This window comes from Xiphias gladius, chromosome 18 (genome assembly GCF_016859285.1).
Source record: "Xiphias gladius isolate SHS-SW01 ecotype Sanya breed wild chromosome 18, ASM1685928v1, whole genome shotgun sequence".
NCBI classification, from domain to species: domain Eukaryota; kingdom Metazoa; phylum Chordata; class Actinopteri; order Istiophoriformes; family Xiphiidae; genus Xiphias; species Xiphias gladius.
In genome coordinates this window covers 15,363,708-15,384,662 of record NC_053417.1, presented here as the reverse complement: position 1 = coordinate 15,384,662, position 20,955 = coordinate 15,363,708, and the positions used below count along the sequence as shown (strand labels likewise).

At 40.4% G+C, this 20,955-nt stretch overlaps 1 protein-coding gene across 4 annotated transcripts; it reads right to left on the bottom strand.

Annotated features, from left to right (window-relative positions):
• Positions 1 to 166: 166 nt before the first annotated feature.
• On the bottom strand, positions 167 to 20,955 carry LOC120804252 (RNA-binding motif, single-stranded-interacting protein 2-like). Of its 4 annotated transcripts, none has more exons than XM_040153584.1 (14): positions 20,593 to 20,953; positions 13,171 to 13,376; positions 9,360 to 9,418; positions 8,107 to 8,207; positions 5,808 to 5,965; positions 5,418 to 5,497; positions 5,118 to 5,227; positions 4,934 to 4,980; positions 4,749 to 4,842; positions 4,454 to 4,504; positions 4,149 to 4,259; positions 3,609 to 3,689; positions 3,430 to 3,511; positions 167 to 3,249 (listed from the first exon to the last, which is right to left on the bottom strand). In XM_040153584.1, the coding sequence occupies exons 1-13, from the start codon at positions 20,821 to 20,823 to the stop codon at positions 3,434 to 3,436; spliced, it is 1,407 nt and encodes a 468-aa protein (XP_040009518.1). In that variant the 5' UTR covers positions 20,824 to 20,953; the 3' UTR covers positions 167 to 3,249; positions 3,430 to 3,433. The 4 variants fall into 4 exon arrangements, with proteins under 4 accessions (XP_040009518.1, XP_040009521.1, XP_040009522.1 ...); XM_040153587.1 differs by having other exon boundaries at positions 8,116 to 8,207; positions 20,593 to 20,951; XM_040153588.1 differs by lacking the exon at positions 20,593 to 20,953 and adding an exon at positions 18,070 to 18,189.

Here is a 20,955-nt window from a genome sequence, read left to right as displayed (position 1 = left end):
GATAATTTGATAAACATGAAAGAATGTGGACATGTGTCTTGGCTTATTTGGAGTGCTTTATCTCTTTTTTTTTTTTAAATGTGCCAGTGGTTCCTTGTGTAATAAAAACCACAGAAACCACAGTGAAAAAGTTTTATTTAAAAAAAAAATGACAAGTTCAAAATCAAACCAAGTTAAAAGTTTAATAGCTGTAGGGTTTTTTTTTCTATGACGGAGACAAAGGACCTGCATCATGGCACAGACAGACAAACATTTACTGAGGAGAAGTTGTTTGATGCACAAAAAAAAGACTGCATGGACAACGTTGAACATAAGTTACAAACTGGTCCCATATGTGACTCGAAATATTGAATGACCTTCAGCTAAAAGCTTTCTAAATTCTTAGCAATCCAAACTTAGCAGCAATAGTTCTTTAGACTCAGTAAGCCACCACTTAGTTTCTCTTCAGTATTTTGGATAAAGATAATGGAATGACAAAGGAATACAAAATAGTAATTAAAAGTTGTAAATATTTCTTTGCTTCATAGATCTATGTTCAGAGTAGTTCTGACATTACAAAAATCTTTTCAACGTTAGCAGTGCACGAAAAAAAATTCCAGTCAGAGGTCAAGCCCACCAAATCGGAGTAGCACTTCACTAATCCCTTCCAGTGAAATCTAAGGCATTTCTGTGAAGATTAATTTTCTCCTGGAAATGAACTGTTTCATGGTTTAAGAGAAGAGAGCAGTTTCAGTAATTTAGAGAAAGAAGAAAGCAAGTTAACAAACAGGACTAGACAGGAAACACAAAATGTAATCAGAACATATAAATTGCAATTGGATGGAACAGTGAATTATGGCTAACACAACCCTATAGTGTCCATATTCCAAAAAAAAAAAAAAATTGGGTAGACAAGCGGGCAACACCCACCTTCATACACATAAAGCACACTTGCCATATTGGTTTTTTTTTTTTTTTTTTATAGTTCCTACATTTCCTACAGTCATATTAACCACATTTTGGTATGAAATACTTCCCTTTTAATGCAGCAATTTTACTGACAATTAATGAACCAAAGATGAATGTGTCAGTCAGAAAAAAAAAATCTCAATGTATGTATAGTGAAAGATAAAATCCACGTTAGCCAGAATGTGAAGTCATCTTGTGAGGTGATCCATTGTCATAATGTGAGGTGTCTCTTGGATATCGGTAGTATTGCATTTATAAGGATAATAAATTAATTGCATAGATCATCAGACCTTGGGCATGTTTTCCGGGCATTGGACGGAAGAGTTAAAGGATGTGGACACAGTACCAGCTGTGAGCAGCCATGAGACCTACTGTAGTTGGTTATTGCCTGTGAACCTTGTACACAAACTGAATCTACATTGCTCTGGCAGGATGAGGTAAGTCAAGGTTTTGAACATATATTTCTCTTACATTGTTCCCAACTGCTTGGGGTACAACTCTGTAACAATGTATCTGAACCTAGCATACATAATTCATCCATGATCAGGAGTCATGTTTCATAAAGTGCCAACATTTGTGACACAGACAGAACTGAAATGTCTTAAAAAAAAAAAAAAAACGAAAAAACCATTAAAGCCTCTTTGACATCAACACTGAAACCAGAACAAGAGAAGTATGCAAACATACAAACAAATCACTCTTTTAAAAAAAAAGTGGAAAACAACTATTTCTCACTATTTGAAACACTCAACACTCTATCAAAAATAAAATCAAAACTTCTTTGAAAAACAGGATCAATCTTAAAAGTAATAAAACTGAATTTTTAAAAAAATGTGAGAAACCTTTAAATAAGAAATGTAAAAAAAACAAAAAACAAAACAAAAAAAAACCATGAGGGTGAAAAACAGAAATGCAGAAGCAGATGCAAACACACAGCAATGGCCAGTCTTAAATCATCTCTCTACTGGCCATAATCAGCCACCTAGATAGTGTTTTCTGAAGATATAACAGGGCAGAGCCACGCTTTATCAGTCGCTTTCCATGTCTATGTAATAAGAACTTCTTACTCTAATAACAACATCTAAGTCTTGCTTCAGAAAATACATTTTTTGGGATTTAGTGGAGATTCAGCTTCCCCTTTTATAAAAGGGACATGAGGGGAAAACAGAAAACACAGCAACGCATAAATTGCTTTGTTCAGACAAGTTGGTACAATGTTGTTATTAAAATAACCGAACCATTACTACATTGATAAAAGAAAGTCAAAAGAAAGCCTAAATAAATTTAAATCTCTTATTTACAGGCAGCTCTGCATGAGATGTGATCCCTGTCAACTTTGGATTTCGTCAAGTGGAGCAGCTCAAAGTCAATCAATATTTAGAACTTTTTGATAATCTCTGGAATGCTTTAAATCTATTAAGCTCTCTTAAAAAAGTCTTCTTTGTGAAATCTGTCATTAATGACCGCCGTCTCTAAACTTTCTCTTCTTTTTAATCTTCTGATTGTCTGAAGCTTTGTCGAGATTGTTGGAACCATAAATAATTTGAGAGTCAAGTGCCAAAGAGAAGTGAGACCACTTCAGGTAAGGTTTCATACCCGAAAAACTCGCCGCCACTTCAAGAGAAGCTAATCCAAGTCAGCACCATATCTGTCTAAAATATGAGTCATCAGCTTTTTGAATGACTTCAGTTTTTTTTTTTGTTTTTTTTTTGAGCCTTCTGTTGTCAAACATTTGCACAAATCAATCAAACTAGGCCACATGAAGCTAGGAACACACCAAAACAAAGAATTATGTACAAAAAGGCAGGTTCAAAGCCTTATAGTATCAGACCAAAAAAGAAAAAGAAGTAAAATCAGCACATCTTACAAAAGGTCAAAGCAAAATATGACTCAAAATAAATCATGGTGTTGAAATGTTCTTCTCCTGGTTTCATTCTAGCTCCCCAGAGTAGTATTAGAAAAAAATAAGAATAATGTTCAAATAAATCTTTTAAACATGCGTAATGTGTGTCTGTGTGTGACTTTTTTTCTTGACTGTTATCAAAATAGACGCTCCTTGTTCTGTTCTTCCATTTCCCATTGCCTGCTTTCCTCCAGCCTTGCTTGTTTGGAGTGAAAGAGTTTGTTTTAAAATATGAGTTTGTAGAAATTTTTTTTCTTTTCTTTTTTTTTTTTTTTTTTTGTCATTTCTGTGTAACAGTCCACGTTCCTCCCGAGTGTCTGGTGCCTTACGTGCAGAGTCACTGTGCCGAATTTCAGCACTTGGGCCCCTTGAGAGTCACTGCGGTTCCAGAGGAAGATCTGACACAGGATGACAAGACCAATTAGAAACAAGAGATACTGCTGCGCCGTCTCCTTTTGTAGTCACATCACAGCGAGAGAAAAAAAAAAAAAATGTTTTTTTTAGTTAAGATGTATACGCAGTACAGAGATACCCACAAGCGCGCACATGCACAAACACAAGCACTGATCAAAACCCACCTCTTCACTTGTTATGCTGGTAGGAGTAGGTTGTGTGTTCTGTTGGTGTCTCTATGGCAACAGGTTGTTGGACGGTACTTTCCTGAGAGTGAGGCAGAAAAAATAAATTCGTAAGTGATTGTCTCACATAACATTTTTGTGTTAGAACTGTTCTAGTGAGAGAAAACAGAGGTCATTACCTCAACTGAGATGTTGGTGGCAGGCACTTGGGTGTACTGGGGGATGTAGGTCCCCTGCATAGATGTGTTTGCAGGCATATACTGGAGGAGAATGGAAATAGTAAGTTCATTGGACATGACAGCTACACTGGTAATAACACTGTCAAATAAAGCTGCATGACACAAGAATTATACGTTAAAATTACAACAAGTTTCATCAGCCAAAATTACAAAAGTTAGCTGCAATTCAAGAAGAGCACCCCACGCAATTCATACCGAAGAATTCACATTATTTGCCCAAATAAAATTCTAGTTATCTCCCCCAAAAGTATTCGACAGATCCTAAGAGGTTGTGAAAGAACACTAGGGAAAAACTGAGATCATTGCTTCTCTCATCCCTTTGGTATTGCCTTATATAACACAGTCACGGACTGGCCAGTTCGGTAGACAGTTGCTCTCAGCTGTCATATGGCGCCACCAATGTTTCAATTTGCCTAATGCAGCTTTAGCAGTTAAATAATCGATGATAGCTGAATCCTAAACGTTCTGCACTCTACTCACCGTGCCACTGCTGCCCATGGAGAGGTGGCTGAGCTGCTGTGTCAGTGGCCCTATCATCGAGGTCGGCTGGATGGACATGGTGTGGTCCATTCCTGGTGTCAGGACTGCTCCCTGTGGAAAAAAAACAAAAAAAACACACAGTGGTGTTAGAGCCTGCCTCCGAGACAAACAGACTGTTAGACAGACAGTCTGACAGAGCATTGATGGCAGTCTGAAAGATCGTGAAGGCAGCAGAATATTAACAGATTTCGGCAGGTCAAGAAGCAATTAACAGGAAGGAAAGACAACAGCTTCTAGATACTCACTGTGGGTGGCATGATGTACGACTGGTGATGTATCCAGGATGGGTTGTGTACCTGCAGGAACAAGAAAAAAACAGCATCACATAATATGAATGGGGTATATTAATTTAGAAAATAGACAAGCAGGCCAGATAAATTCAGCTCTGCTGTTTTTACAAATAAAGCATTTTTTGGGACTTAATGGTTCACAGTGATAGGATTTATAGGTATGTGATAAAAGGCCTGGCCTTGTCTGTCGCTGACTAGCGTCTTAACTAACTGACACCCCAGCTTTGAAGGTCTGAAAATACCCCAGTACCTGGTAAGTGGACACCGGTGAATGCATGTATGGCGAGAGGGAGGTCGGTCCAATCATCCGGTTGGGCGCAATGCTGTACGGAGAGGAGTAGAACCTGCGGAAAGAGACACAAAGTCATTAGTCACCGCAACGTGATCACAGTCCCTCTGGGTATACGAGGGGTTTGTCAGAGTAGAAGTACTGACCCATTCTGTAAGGCTGTGCTGGGGTCATAGGTAAGGGTCATTCCTCCCTGGAGGAAAAAGAGGAAGGAGCGTGTCATTATGAGGCTGATCAATGTGCTGTATCACAAGCTTCAAGCTATGTTGCATAATAAGAAAAACAGTCTAAACAGCAGTCATCAGGCATGAAGAAAAATCCTAAACTCACATTCTCCCCATCTCTCGTCCAGGGCCGGCCGTTCTGCAGATATTTTCCCTGGCTCTGGCGCTTCTTCTGGCCTCCATCAGCAAATTTGCACAACAAGGGTTCTGACGGCACTATTTCAAAATAAGAAAATATCATGTTACATGAAACATAATATTCAGTTTCATGAATGTAAAAATCTTTGGATTAGATTATTTCCTTTGGCTAGTTATTTGTTTAAAAGATGCTTTATCCAAACAAGATTTCAGCTCAAAGATATCCAACAAAAAGTTAAAAAAAAAAAAAAAAAAAAAAAAAACTCACCTGGAACTCCAGGTGGAGTCTTGATATATTTTCCATTGAAATGCTGGATGATGGCCTCGCATTTCTCTGTTGACTCCATCCTATAGGAGAAGATTATGCTAAGTGTCTTTTAAAAACAAGCACTGTGTTTAACACAGGCAGGTGACAAGGCATCATGCTGTGTGTTAATATATCCAGTGGGAGATTTTCTACCCACATTGGCCACCAGAGGGCTCACTCACCATGATTGATACTAAATTTGACCTGTAACTTTAGTGCTGGCTACACTCAATTTTAGAATATTTCTTTGTGTTACTGGATATTTCCTTCAAAGCACAAGAGGCTCTACCATCACTAATCATCTTACACCCGATTTCCTAATACATGTGACTAAAAAAACAAAGTTTGTACCTGGCAAAGCCTACTCCTCGGCTGGTTCCGTTGGCATCACGGAGGATGCGTGTGGAAATAGCCTGGCTGAATGGCTTCAGCATGTTCTCCAGCTCCTGCTCGTCCATGGACAGTGGCAGGTTGGAGATGTATAGGTTGGTGGGGTCCTGCTCCTGTTGCTGCGTGCAGAGAAGCCAAAAGAGGATTTAAGAATGAGGATGTGGAGCAGTTCGTCATTTCCTCATGACAGAATCACAACTATATCATGACAACAGGATCCCTCCAAAAAGTCAGGGCCATAAAAAAGTTGGTGCCATCAGCATTAGGGTATTTATATAACATTTCAACAGGAAGTGTGTGCGATGTCTGATATTTGAATGGGTGGCAGATAGAGGACATCAGGCAGCTAATAAAACAGTTCAGAGAAGGGGTAGAGGGTTTGAAGTTTAAGGCAGATTTCATTTTGGCCTTGCGAAGAAAGAGAGATGCATGAATGAGATCTAAGGAGAAAACAGATATTCAGAGATGGTGGAGATAGTAGTCTGGCGGGACTTCAGCTGAACCTGTCTCTTGTTTTGACTCTCTCTCTCTCTCTCTCTCTCTCTCTCTGTCCCCTCTACTTTTATTCATCCAACTCACTTTTTTCTTCTTTACTCTTCTCTTCTCTTGTTTTCCATCACTCATGTGTTATTACCAAAAGGGTAGAAGAGAGGCACATTGTGTGAGACTAGCCTCTTAAGAGGATGAAAGGACAGGATCCAGGTAATGTGATATCAAAGCATAATTACATTTCAAATGGCTCCATCCATGGATGATCTAAAATCATTATGCGCTCTTGCTCGGTGTAGAATCACAGCAGAGACATTTTGGACAAAGACCTTTGGAAATAATCTGGAGAACATCTAAAGCATTGTGCTATCATCTTCCCACAAGGCAAACATTATCATCCTGTTTCTGAGGTCATGGCAATAATATGTCGCTTGCATTCAAGCAGTTATATTCATGTGGTAATCCTGACCTTGAATGCAGGCACAGAGGCCGACTCTATCGGCTTGCATAAATCAGACAAACTATGCAACCTTTCCAAAACGAAATTGAAATTATTAAAAAACAACCTGAAAGAATCTCTAATCTCAATAGCTATTTTGGAAGCTTTTCTTTCTTTTCTTTTCCTCCTGCTCAAACTAATTTAATTTGACCAACAGTATCATGTAAGATAACCAATCTGTATCACCCTCTAACCATTATGAATATTCATTCACAGAGTACAGATGTGATTAAAAACCTGTAAATGCAGTGTGAATTCATTTCCATCCTATGAATAATGCATGTGTAATCGCTGTGAAGGTGATTTCTCCTTCACCTCCCTCCTCCTTTTCCTCCTTCACAGCAGTGCAAGCCAACGATGAAGCTCGAACCCATGAGAGTGAGCAGAGACCTGCTGTTGATTTCAACCACGAGTGAGTCAGAATGAGTCACAGAGATATCTGACGCAAGTATAAGCCTCGTTGTAAACCAGAAGTGAAGGGGTGAGTGAAATCAAGTTATTTTGTGAGCAAAAAGCCGTATGAATGTCAGTGATCCAGCTTAACGAGAGATCAGCTTTCCCAGGGTGCTGGTGGTGTGCATGTGCGCGTGCATGCTTGTGAATGTGTCATAATCCAGTTGAGGCAAGGCTGGTGAAGTGCATGCGTGATTGTCAAGTGTACTCTGTATGTGTGTGTGTGCGCGTGTGCGTGTGTGTGTGTGTGTGTGTGTGGGTGTGTGTGTGTTGACAGGGCGGGTGGCTGGGCACAGGGCCCTGCTGACTGGGGAGCTGCTCAGACACTGAGTCAGATGCCACCAGGGAGAACAGACAGGTCCTTTGTACAGGGAGCTCAGAGAGACCAGGCCCTGGGACACACTCCCCCAACACCGTCACGACACACATGCATGCATACACGTGTACACACCATACCTGTGTGCATCCCTTCACACTTGTTTGTGCACACACATAGTCCACAGCGCATTAATAGCCATTAAAAACGCTGATTTAAACATACACCCATATGTGCATGCGGTGCACCGCCCACACACTCATGCACGAACACACACTTGAGAAAGCTTGAAAAGAGAAAGTCATAATAGGCTATAATCCGCCAAGGAACAACCTCTCTGCTGCAATTCATCATTTAATTTGTAATTAATAATTCATCCTTCAACTTTTTGCTGAGTCAACGTCAAAATATCTGAAAGTGTTTTTTCGTGTGCTGAAGATTTAGCCCTGACCGACACTGAATTAAGCTGACAATGAGTTGTAAGAAATACATTCACCACTCACTATTCTTACCTTGGCCATCTGAGCCTGCACTCCACCCGCCTTCAGCGCTGTCACTGCCTTCTGAGCTGAAGCTGGACTGTCAAAGTCAACAAAGCCATAGCCTGCAGGCACCGAGACATACAGCAAGACATACAAGTTATGACTATGTGATATGCATACCACGGGACTCTATGGACGCAGATGTGTAATTCGAACACATGACGCATTCATAGTAGTAGTGTTTGAACCTGAAGAGACAGCCAGCTTATGTCTGAGCCTCGCTTCCCCATGGAGGACAGATGTAGAGTTATACAACACTTTCAATGTTATGTCACACAATACACACCTGTTAAGTAGGTACAGTGTGAAGCTTAACACACGCTAAACATTTGGGAGCTAAAAGCAAACAGCTTTACTGAGAAGAGTGTGTGACGTAACCTTAAAACTGAAATCTGTAACTTTCCACACAGCAGAGATGACAAACTATCTAGCGGCATGCATGTGGTGCTATTTCACCTCTCTGTTGTTGATATGCAGTGAAAATATCATCAACTGATGAGATAAGGTGTTAATGAATACATTATCTACTGAAGACAGCAATTTAAGTGAACCGGAGAGGCACGATCCAACAACACGGAACATAGTAGAATACTGGATGCATCTCCAACCATTTTAAATGATTTTTTACCTGTTTCCAATCTACCATACTGGTTGTTAAAATAAAATGATTGTAAAGTAAAAATATTATGGATATGGATTTCACATTTTCAAATAATCATAATACGCAATGAAATCATAACAGAATAATGGCGTCGAACATGAATGAAGTACAACGTAAATTACTTAAACAAAGTTACAACATTCATCCAGAAAGCATCTAATTCAAAAATACCTTTTGGCTTGACAAAATGTAATGACTTAATTAATTTAAATATAATTTGACCAATAAATCTCCCTATTACTTATTAAATTCTTAGATTAAAAAAAAAAAAGTGATACTTGTCTCCCAGATATTTATTACAAAGGTTGCCGAGCATCTGATTCCTATCCCAGCCTTTTTTCTTTCAGTGACACTGGGAATTCTGTTATTACTATCCCTGAAGCTGCAAACAGTCTGTCTGCAATTTAGATTTTCATAAAAAAGGTACTTTTCCCAATTAAGCTCCTACACAAATTCCACATTAAGATCACATGCTGACATATTTTTGTGTAAACAGATCTTTAAACCTCAGCTCAAGAGTTACGTTCAACCTGCCGGTGCCTTTACACCTCACCTTTGCACTTGTTAGTAGTCTTGTCCAGGATGGCCTTGGTGGATACGATTTTCCCATACCTGAAAAAAACAGTGAGGTTTACACTCAAAGATCGTCCTTGCACTGTGTACTGACAGTAATTACTTGTTTACATTCAGTATTGGCATGTAACATTGCTGAGGCAATGCAGTTTCTGTCTAAATTCAACGCACCCTAAGAGATTGTGCTACATGAAGCCCAAACTATAATTCACCTGACAAATTCAGTGCAATGACGCTGAATACAATTATACCATCTAATAATAAATGATGTGCATAGGGAAGTCTTTAGAGAGGGGGTGGGGGGGTAATATGAAAGGAAATAACAGTAATGTCCTGTGGGTTTCTGCATGCTAGAAAGAACTTCTCTATGTCTTATTCATCCCGGCTGATGTGTATTTTTAATCCCACAGTTGTCCTGTTGTGCATGCTCTATTTCCCATGGAACTGATGCTAGGTCACAGTGACCTGGCAGGTTGTATTGTGTGTCAGCTGTACAATTTAATACCTTTTCCCAAGAATTCCTTTTAGCATCACTCCCATACAGTTGACTTTTTTTTCTCAATTCAGACTACGCAGGCCTCCCATCCTGTTCTCAGCCATCGCCTGATGGCTGTGACTGGGACTGGTATAATATCCTGCTGTTGGTCACCTGATTATACCTAAGGCATATGTGGGACACAGTTGTGACAGAACTCAGTTGATGATGGCAATTTTGTATAGCCACTTGTGTGAGTGCCCTTATAAAATCATTGTGGATGAGATTATAAAGGACTATAGAACACACGTACATAATACATAATGGTACATATGGTAACAGTAACACAGTAATGTGCCTCCACAGTACGATATGACCTTTCACCATTACAGTCTGTATTGACTACATTCATGTCACCCTCCACAACACATAGATGTCAATAGGGATCATATCCAAGGGGAATCCAACATGATGTGATGTGGTTAAAAAAATAAAAATAAATAAAATATATATATATATATATGTATCTGTTGTAGTTTCAGATTGCTTCACAATGAACTATCGATATGAAAATCCTGCATTATCTACCCAGCTAGCCAGCTATGGATACTGCAGATGCACAGGATAGTGTCGGACTTGGGCAAATGCTTCAGTGAAATAGTGTCTATCAGTTCCCATCTCTCCAGGCATGTGCATGCAGTGTAATCTGATATGCCTCTCCTTGGCTGTCCTGTCCAAAGCTGGCTCCCAGCCATACTCTCATTCTACTAACCAGCTTCTCTCTAGGCAGTGTTAAACCCTCCACTGGGTCTTAGTGCCCCTCACAATGCAATCCAACTTTCATCCAGTGACACTGCACCACTGCCTCATTTCATCTGGGCTAGAAGAGTCACTTTCAAAATACATTTTATTAATAAGGATTAAGCATGACCTGCTAAAACTGTAATCTGACAATTAATCTGTTGGATTAGTCTGAATTGGAAATGAAATTGTTTCTTTTAAGTTACTTTAGGATAACTTTACCTTTCGAGAAATCTGTGAATCTGTAATCTCTAGCCGAGATGTCTTAAATTAACCCGTGAAGATGATTATATAAATTTATTAAATAAAATTGATACTACGACAGTAAACTACACTACTACATGTTGGGATTATAAATATAAATATTGTATTCAATATATAAGTAGTGAATACACAGTGTGTTCACATTTTACTTCAATTGCGTCTATCCAACCTTAAGACACAGCAATGCAAGGAGACCGAACAGTCACTGGTTTGATACTAAAGCACTTTTTATCATCTAGTAAAGTTCACATTGTGGAACTCACCCATTATGTCAATCCACCAAAGACTTTTAGAAACAACTTAAAACCTATTTTTACTAAATGCCTCTTAACAATATCTGATTTCTTGTTCATCCTAATTCTTAGGTGTTATTTGAGTTTATACGCTGTATAAAATGACTTTGAGATGTGTTAAAAATTATCTCTTTAAATATCGTTTTTACTCGATATTCAGGGCATCACACACAGGATATGTTGGATATGCCAACATTGTCTTCCTATATTTTCATATGCATCATCACTGTGGGCACACAGAGACCCAACCAGTCTCCCACTTCACATTATGACTAGTATTTAGGCCGGGAGCTCTGCTTGCTGCTCTTCCCTGCTTACACAGTTGAGATACCCGTTTACTGAATTGTGCTCAGAGGTCTTGGACTACATGATGCAGAATGAAACGAGGGGCTACAGACTCAGCCATGTGTGAGAGAGCACAGCATACAGAGACCAGCCCAACATCCATCCATGGTCAACCACCAGAGAAGGACCGGAGCAAGAACCAGAGTGGCCGCGAGGCACCCACAGACACAACTGCAGGGGCTGTAGATGGAGAACCAACCCCCATCCTCTCCTCTCATCCTTCACTCCCTGCATAGTACATCTCACAGTGTTCATACAAGAACTCTCAGTGTGGGGGAGGGGAGCTTTGGGAGTTCTGTGTCCTGATTGAATGCACACACTTACTGTTCAAACTTGAGTTAAGTATGTAAAATTTCCTCCATTAGTTCTCTTCCAGCTGTTTTACATCCTGATCTACAAGCATTTTCCTTATTAACTATCTCAGTCTACTTTAACAGAGAATTACATTGGCCTTAATGTGCTCCGCTAAAAGGCAAATTTCATGCAGTGATTTTATCTGCTCAGTAAAAGCAGAAATATGAGAACTACCCCCACAGAACACCACCTGACACACAAACCCTGAACTCCATTCACTCCTCCCCCTCTGATTCTCTCCATCCACCTCCCCACCCTACCTCCCCCTCTTCATGCCATTGCCCTTGTTTGTCTTTCCCTTTCCCCTGGGCTCGCCGTTTCCTGTAGGGTTGGGCAGCCTCATGTGAGCCATATCTTCCAGACAGCTGTAAAATAGCAGGCCTCTCCCTCCCTCTCTCCCTTATTCAATCTCTCTAGCCCCCTTTCCCTCCTTTTCTCTCACTCTTCTCCTCTGCTCTTCTGCTTCTCATCACCAGGCTCCAGAATTCAATTAAGTAAACCCAGATCATTCATCTCAGCCCTACTTGTTTTGATGTCTCCCACTAAAGACCAAACAAACATATCAGATGGATTGGATGATGCTGTTGTTTGATGTCTGACTACACACTTCCCTGAAACGGAGTTCTTAAAGACTCACACTCAGACTGTTGAGCAGTATAGTGTGGTGTTTATAGTGCATAATATGAATTTGAATTTGGGTAGCATAGTCTCATTGTCATCATACTGTAGGATAATATCTAAAGCACAGATGGGCCATAATTCATATGCAGTAGATTAAAAGCCAGAGGAGCAAGAGCACACATACAGAAAGAATTAACATGAGAGAAGGAGACTAAACATTCTGTACCTAGCTGTTGGAAAGTCTGTGCTTAGCTGTGCCAAACTGAAATGTCTTAGTTTGCAGCCCAGATGATTGTTGGTTTTTCCATAAGGCCACTAAATGATGGGCCTTAAACCACGTAGATGAAAATGTGGCCCTCTTCTCCGTGCCAGAAACACCTGCTAAAGTGTGCTTTAACATTCGTGTGCAGTGTTCCTTACAGTGTAAGGAAGCCATCCATCTACTGTATTTGCCCATGTAGTAATGCAATCCACTCAATCTTTCAGCCAGGCATCTATCTATCCATCCATCCATCACTCTGTTCTATCTTAATCTACTCTGCTCCTCTACCATGGTTCACGCTCGGAGTGGGCAGCCAGAGAGAGATTTATTGAGTGTCTTAGTAGACGCTGAAGCAATTCGTTTTTGGGTGACTTACGGCTGACAGAGTTTGACCAGATCCTGGTCTGTGGTTCCCGGGTGGAGGCCACGGATGTACAGGTTGGTTTTGCTCAGCTGCTCTCCCCCACTGCTGCTGCTGCCACCACTGCCATTGCTGATGGTAGTGGTGGTGTTGCTGTTGCTGTTGTTGTTGTTAGGGCTTGGTGGAGCCATCTGATGGTTGGAGGGGGACACATACGTCTGCTGCCGAACAAAGAAATGGCGTAGTTAATTTCGAATGGTACAGTCGTACACAGTGCAATTAAATGGATGTATACGCTCATGTAGTAGTTAAAAGCAAATGAAGCAGCTGGTTAATGGACCACTAACTGCTCAAACTTGCTCAAACTACACGCTTATGAGGAGAAAATCAATTAAGGACACAATAAGCCAAAACATGAGCAACGGTGGCTGGTTAGCCCAACGACATGGTGTCAAACATATCCAAATGAGGCCGCAGAGTCAGACCCAGGATATCAATAGCAATTTTACTGCTTCATCTGACTTGACTGGTCAGGTGAGATGAGACGGAAGATAAAAAGAAGAAGAAGAAAAATTATATAACCCAAAATTTTCAAATGTACCGCATACTGTACATAATGCAAACATTAATATTGTCATTTATACATATAACGGAAATATAAAGAATAAAACTATGTATGACTATAGCATCTATGCTGAATAAGCAAAAATGTGTGCATACTCATATTAAGAGGTCATAATAATCGTCACAGGGTTGTGCTTTTTAAACAATGTTTTACAGCCTCTGAATGTACGGTGATTTATTTTTTTAAAATCACGCCAAACCAACATCTATAACAAGCAGGTTATATAGAAAATTTAAATATTTAGTGTTTCACTATTTATGCATGTTTACCATTCATTTGTGCAAAAATAAATGAAGACTGGCAATGTTTTTTAAACACTGATGATGCATTAGTTAACGGTGTAAGATTGAACGTTGACTGGCATACTGACCTTACCCTATCTAGTAAAACACTGTTGCCTATAAACATGTTTAACATGCATTAGCGAAGGCTGGCGCACAGAATCATTTGTCTGTTCATCAGGTGCACAATGGACACTGATTATTATAGAGATCTATTACAGGTTGCCTACAAAACACACATACCTGTTGCTTTGACTGTAAATGTCAAAACTTTACCTTAATTATTATATGTGTAAGAATGCCAATCAAAAGGAATATTACTTATTTTGAATAGTATTGAACCTCAGAGAAATGCAACTTTTGAAATAAATTTAAATTGTAAAAAATTATAACATACAGTATATGGGCACTAAGCCCTCTTACAAATGCAAAATGAAAGAGTGGAATATTAAATCTGGCTGGTATGGTTAATGTGGCTGTGTTCCATTCTGCTGCATGGTGAGTGAGAGGCTTTTATGCTAAGGGTTGAAGCTGAAAGGGTTTTTGTGACCAGCTTTCATTGGGAGTATTCGAAACAGTTCCAATCAAAACTGTTCACAGGGAGATCTGTGGATCATCAACAGCAACTAGGACATTGTTTCTGGAAAGAAACTTTTATATTTGCTTTTTGAATTTCATTTTTCTGTGCTTTGAGCAGCACAAACCAAATACTGCTCACCACTATTGTCTTGTGATGCTGGCAGAAATCTCAAAACTTAAACTATCTGCATGACTAGATACATACTGTAAAAACACAATAAATATGGTACTGTATGTGCAGATTTGTGCATCTAACTGATGCATTGGTAATTTTATGTGACGCCTGTTTTCAAAGTCTTTAAATATCATGGACCATGGTTTCAAACTGAAATTCTAAATTGAGTTTGTTAGGAAGTAAAATGTCAGATAAGTTTGGCCTTGGTCTTGCTTTCCTCTCAGTGCTGGAGGAGGAGGAACCGTTTGATTAGTTATGGTCAGCAGGCCCGGCCCCAAGGAACAATGGGGTGGCTTGTTGGACACCACAAGGTCAGCACTGGACCACCAGCTCGTTAACAGAGAAGGAGCTGTCAAAAGGCTGCTGGAATCAAGCTAATTATGACCTCTTTATTTCTCTCTGCTGTGACTCTGTTCGAAACCAACTAGTACAAGCTTAATTCAGACTCCTGAAACACAAATCTATGAGGGAACATAACATTTTACAAAATTAAAACTAAGTGTTTAAAGTTCAGACCAAGCTTAAAATTGTGGTCTGAAAAAAAAAGATTTGAAATAAGTTTTGAGTATTTATTTTATAATCAAAATGTTTGCAGTGTTACAAAACTCAATAGTGAGACACAAATCTGGACTGAAAAATGCTAAAAACTGTCCACTATGCCTGGGAGGGAAAAAAAGAAAAATAAACAGATCATGTGCGCTCCAACAAACTACAACCAATCAACTAATAGAGCCCCAACAAAACGCCTTTTTATTGGCCGAACATCAGTCAACACAGAAGTTTAAAAACTCCACCTAAAATAGGTAGCAAAGGATGGGAAAGTGAAATAGCTGCATTAAATGATACTTTAATGTTTGTTATTGGGTGTAGCTGATGTCATCCTGCCATGGAAGCTAGTTAACTAACATAGCTGCTGTTTTTTCACACTCTATGTTAACGTTGGAGGCACATATCACATTATCCCAATCTAACGTTAGTTAATGTTACTGACACTGTTTAAAACTGTGTTCAACATTCAACAAAAAGACACTGAGAGCCTAAATCAACAGAAGAACTGAGACAAGTTCTCCAAGATGCTTGGAACAACCTGCGTGCCAAGTACCTTGAAAAACTGTGAACAAGTGTACCGAGGAGATCTGGTGCTGTTTTAAGGGCAAAGGGTGTTCACACCAAATACTGATTTTAAACTGCACTTTTTATGAAGTTAACTGATAAATTAAAAAAAACTATTGATGGCATTATCTTTGAAACCATCCTCACTTTACTTTTAGAGCCTACAGTAGTTCTACAGTAATGTAAGTAATAATCTAGTAAAACTTTTTCAGACAATACTTACATGAGCAACACCAGTGATTCGTTTGAACGCTTTTTTTTAAAATCCCACTACCCAGCTGCCATATGTTTTCCAAACTGTTTGGAATCAGCCTTTTTAGTCAAGCTGAGAAATCAAAGTGACTCACAGAGCCCATTCATCTAAGTCCTCTTTCCTAATCTCCCTCTCTTCTTTAGCATCAATAGTACAGTGTTTGTTTTTCCACAATCACAGCCTCTTCCTGTGCTTTCCCTTGCCTTCACTGTAGGCCGCCTGCACAGACTATCAGGAGGGATGCACCTGCAGAAGCCTGGGGAGATAGAATCTGACAGGAGACCGAGTCGGGGCCCGGGCCTGGCTAGTGAGGCCTTTCTAATTGGGATGTGAGCTTGTTAGCGGAAAGTCCTAATCCCTCTCATGTGCTCTCTAGTCAGAAGGTAGTGTCTCATTAAGACCGCTCTGCTAGGCTCCTTCAGAGAAAAGGATGGCAGTGAGTCAGTTCCACACCTTCTCCCCATCTGCCCCAGTGCCCAGCGCAGGCTCCAGGTGTTTTACCACCCATGTAAGGTAATGCCTAATGCGCTGGTGCACACACTGGCAAAGACGCATGCAGAAGAACACAAATGCAGCTAAGAAGGTCCGAAAGTATGATGAGAGCATGACTGGGAATCACAAATGTAATTGTACAGCCTGCAAGACTGCATATCCTCTGGGTTAGTCCTTGCCCGACACCTGACCTCTTAACATGTTACTCATTTCCTTCCTACTTGTTACTCTTTAGTCCACAGCCGCCCACCTATCTGTTTACACTGCTCCTTACATAGATCACAGTGTCATCTCTGAGCATTCTTTACATTCCTTTGCAATCCACAAATGTTTGTGTTTCTCTCCTTGAAGTGGACAGGGGCTCTGAGGGGAATGTGTTGGGTTTAAGATCACAGTTGAAGCTGTCGTTGTTAAAGTGAACTACATTCCCGGAGGCATCACTGTTCTGTCGGAACTGGGCTTCTCGACAAGGCAAGATCAACTCTGAGAAATACAGGAAATGATCCTGTGTGCAGATAAAACATATACTAATTTGCAACTGACATACTAACATTGGTTTAAAAAAAAAAAAACCCAAGGCATTTATTTTTACAATATGTAATGACATAATCTTATCTGCCCAGAAACAATTGATGCTCAGTGGCTTTAAGCACCTCAGAACAGAGAAGTAGGAAATGTATACAGTTCTCACATCCCCATTAATATCAGTGTATGCAGTCATAGCTGCAGAAAGATAAGTCAGCTCTTTGTGTTATTATTATAGTTGTGCAAGAAGCATAACCACAGTAAGTGGCCTACAGCATGGTGCAGAGAGATGGAGTGTGCTCCGGGCAGCAGCTGAAGACTGATGAGGTGATTACAGCTGGAGGGAGCCGAGGTGATGCCTGTAGAGAACGCAGGTGACTCAAGGACCTTTTCATCCGAGAGAGAACAACGAGTGCTAAGTGAGGCAGGATGTATGCCTTTAACTCTAGTAATAGCAAAGATATGAGCCTGACTGTCTGACACTTTAATTCCACATCTCTCTGGCAACACAAACACTTTGTGCAACTGATGCTGAGGCTGCTTGCAAAAATCTTCTTATGGTCATCCCATTTACTTCTTTCATTTAATTATCTTTATCCCAAGATAGGCATAATGCTGACTACAAAATCCTAGGGAAAAAAGTGTCAAATTGACTAAATATTTCAATCAGTTCCAAAAGAAAATGTATTTTGCTTATCATTATTATCATAATGGTACTTTCCATTACCATACAGTAGCATTTCAAAAATAGACTAGTAAACTGTCAAGAATCATTACCTCTCTATCGCTAAAATAGTTATTATTTATGCTATGCAACAAGTATATGTTTATGAATACATGACAGAGAAATATCTTAAATGTAGAGTCCTACCTGCTTTGCTAAAGAAACCTTAAAAGGCACCGTGGAAAAGATCATAGTGTCACAGACACAATCTCTTTATATTATATTTCTGCAGCTGCAGGCGAAAAAAGCGGTGCAAGGTTGGAAGAACCCTAATGAGAAAAGTGATGAAAATCCTTGGCGTCCTGTGGCTGAAAGGTGAGACTTCTCCTTGCTCTCCTTCTCCTTGACTCAGTCCAGTTTTATCAAAAACACAAGAAAAATCTTAACAGACGTTTTAAAAAACAGGCTGTTTTCAACAGGTATCAAACAGCCTGAAGAAAGCAGAAAGTAAATTTTCCGGACGAGGGATTCATCAGTTAGGAGGAATGTTCAGCCTCTCTCCTCCATGTCAACTGAACCACTGACAGACAAGAGATCAAGGTATGTGAAACACAGAGGGGAGAAAAACTGGGGGGAGTTATTCGAAAGCGCGCGGGGGGGGGGGCTAATCCTTTTCTTTTCTCCGCCCTCGTAGTAAAAGACACAGACCAAGGGGTTACCACTTGACGCTGAATTTATAAGTCTTCCCTCTTTGTGCTTGTGGCATTTTAACAAAGCAAAACGTGTAAAATTAAAAAAAAAAGTGTGTGCATGTCTTCTTTCAAGGAAAAGGTTTTGAGTTTGCCCCTCTTGAAATGAGCACATTGTCTGAATCCAGGATTCCAGAAATTCCAGGTCATTAATCTGAGCAGTCTGAATTCCTGCCAGCCATGAGGCAGGGAAGGGAATAACACAAGGAAGGAGGGAGGTGTTTGATTTCAGCTTTGTTGAGACATTACAATCAAAATGCTAAGAGTCAGGCATCAACGTACTTCATACGCAATTCCAGTCCCAATGTGGCTGCGACACTTTCAAGACACATTTTGGGATGAACTCTTAATGGTTAAACACATTTTTCAACAATCAGCATTCAAAACTCTCCAAATCCTAGACATGAAAGTTTTCGAACAAAGTTGCGAACAATCCTGTCTAATGCTATAATATCTATAAGTCCCAGAATTGATATATTCTCTACAGAAAAAGTGGTTGAAAACAGATACCAAAGTCACCATATGAATTATTCATATGAGAAGACAAACTAATCAATATTGGACCTTATATATTTTTAGCGCTACAACTGATCTATACATCCCATATGGCCATATGGCCTTTATGAGGTTCTAGTGGTTATTAAGGAGGTTCTCTGTATCCTTTACGATGTTTTAGTGGTTCTTCTAAAGGTTCGAGAGGTCCTTTAGGCCGTCCTAGGGGTTGTTGAGAAGGTTTAAATGGTAAATGAAGAGGCTCTACAGATGGTTTTAGGAGGTCTTAGTAGTCATTAAGAAGGTTCTAGCTGTCCTTTAGGAGGTAATGGCAGTCCTTTAAGAGGTTGTAGTGGTCAGTCAGGAGGTTCTAGAGGTGCTGTAAGAGTTTCTAGGAGTCTTTTAGAGGTTGTAATGGTCATTGTGAAGTTTCCACATGTAGTTTTGGAAGTTTTAGTAGTCAATGACAAGGTTCTAAAGGTCCCTCAGAAGGTTCGGGGGGGTGGAGATTGTAGTGGTCACTGAGGAGGTTCTACACGTCCTCTATGAGTTTTTATGGGTCTTTTGGAGGTTTTAGCTGTCTTTTAAGAGGTCCCAGTACTCCTTCAGGAGGTTTCTGGTGGGCCTTTGGGGGATTTTAGGGATCTTCCAGGTTGTTAAACATCTATGGGAGATTTAGCGGTGATGTGTTAGACATTGTTCCCCACCACCATCAGCAAAACACCAAATGAGGGAATGTCCTTTGGAAAACGGCTGTTCATCCCTCCAGGAGAACTCAATACACTTGAAGAATTTATCACGAGGAGCACTGAAAATGTTCTGGAGGCTCTTGGTGGAACATCACATTATTAACACACTTTGGTTTCCTTTAATTTGTCCCCCATCTGTATTACATTAATATTGGACTTATTACATGGGCTCTGTAACTTTCTTCTTTTTCACAGTTGCATGCAAACCCTCTCAGTCATCATTAGCAGGACTGAAGGGGTGGGGCATATCTGTACGCGTAAAAGAGATATATATTCAAAAAAAAAAAAAAACTTTGCTAACTTGTGGTTAATTCAATGAAAACATTACTTACATTCATACGTACATTCATGTTAAAATAGAATATAAACATCTTTTATTCGCTTGTTCGGAGCCTTACGAGCATCTAACAGCCAATTTATAAGCTGTTCTCTCTTTGCGGGCTAAGTATAGGAAGAGAACAGCGACCGTATCGGAAACAAACGAAAGAAAACTGTAGCGGTGACCTACAGGCAACAATGTTAGTTTTTAAGAGTGCAACAACAACACCAAAAAGCCGAAAGCGAAGGCTGCAACGGCGAGTGAGAGACTTTAAACCTGTGATCCACTTTCAAGGACACTGCAGCTTAAACAGCCGAGCAGCTTGTAACTGGACAGGCAGAGCTCGAGCAACACCGCAGCGACAAATGACTTCGTATTTCAGTCAGAGAGGTGAGAAGTGGGCTGCGGTGTTGTTATTTACCTTCTTGCTGTTTTTGCCGGCGTAGCCGTTGTACGGGTTGATTCCTGTCCTTGGCGGCACCGAGAGCAGCATTTTTACACGGCGCCGTGTCCGGAGGAGCGGGGAGCCGAGGCAGTCAGCTGACGTCAGCCAGGGAAACTCAGCCAGGAACAGCGCTGGTGATTGGAGTCGCTCCTCCCGGCCCCCTTGATGCGCTCCGCACATCACACTGGCCCCATGCGTCTGTGTCATATGTGGCTTTATCTCAGGGTTTCGAGCCCGGGACCACGCGAGCCTGTTCTCCAGCCGCGAAAGTGACAAGGCAGGCGGTAAATGCCTAAACGGGTTTTTGCTATAACTTCCACCGTACCAGTGTTCGCCCAA

Coding starts and splice junctions, on each gene's coding strand:
- LOC120804252 (XM_040153585.1), bottom strand. CDS start 20,823: ATGACACAGACGCATGGGGCCAGTGTGATGTGCGGAGCGCATCAAGGG. Junction 4,981..5,117: donor GGACGAGAGATGGGGAGAAT/GTGAGTTTAGGA, acceptor TTTTTCCTCCAG/GGAGGAATGACCCTTACCTA. Junction 3,690..4,148: donor CCATGGGCAGCAGTGGCACG/GTGAGTAGAGTG, acceptor ATTCTCCTCCAG/TATATGCCTGCAAACACATC.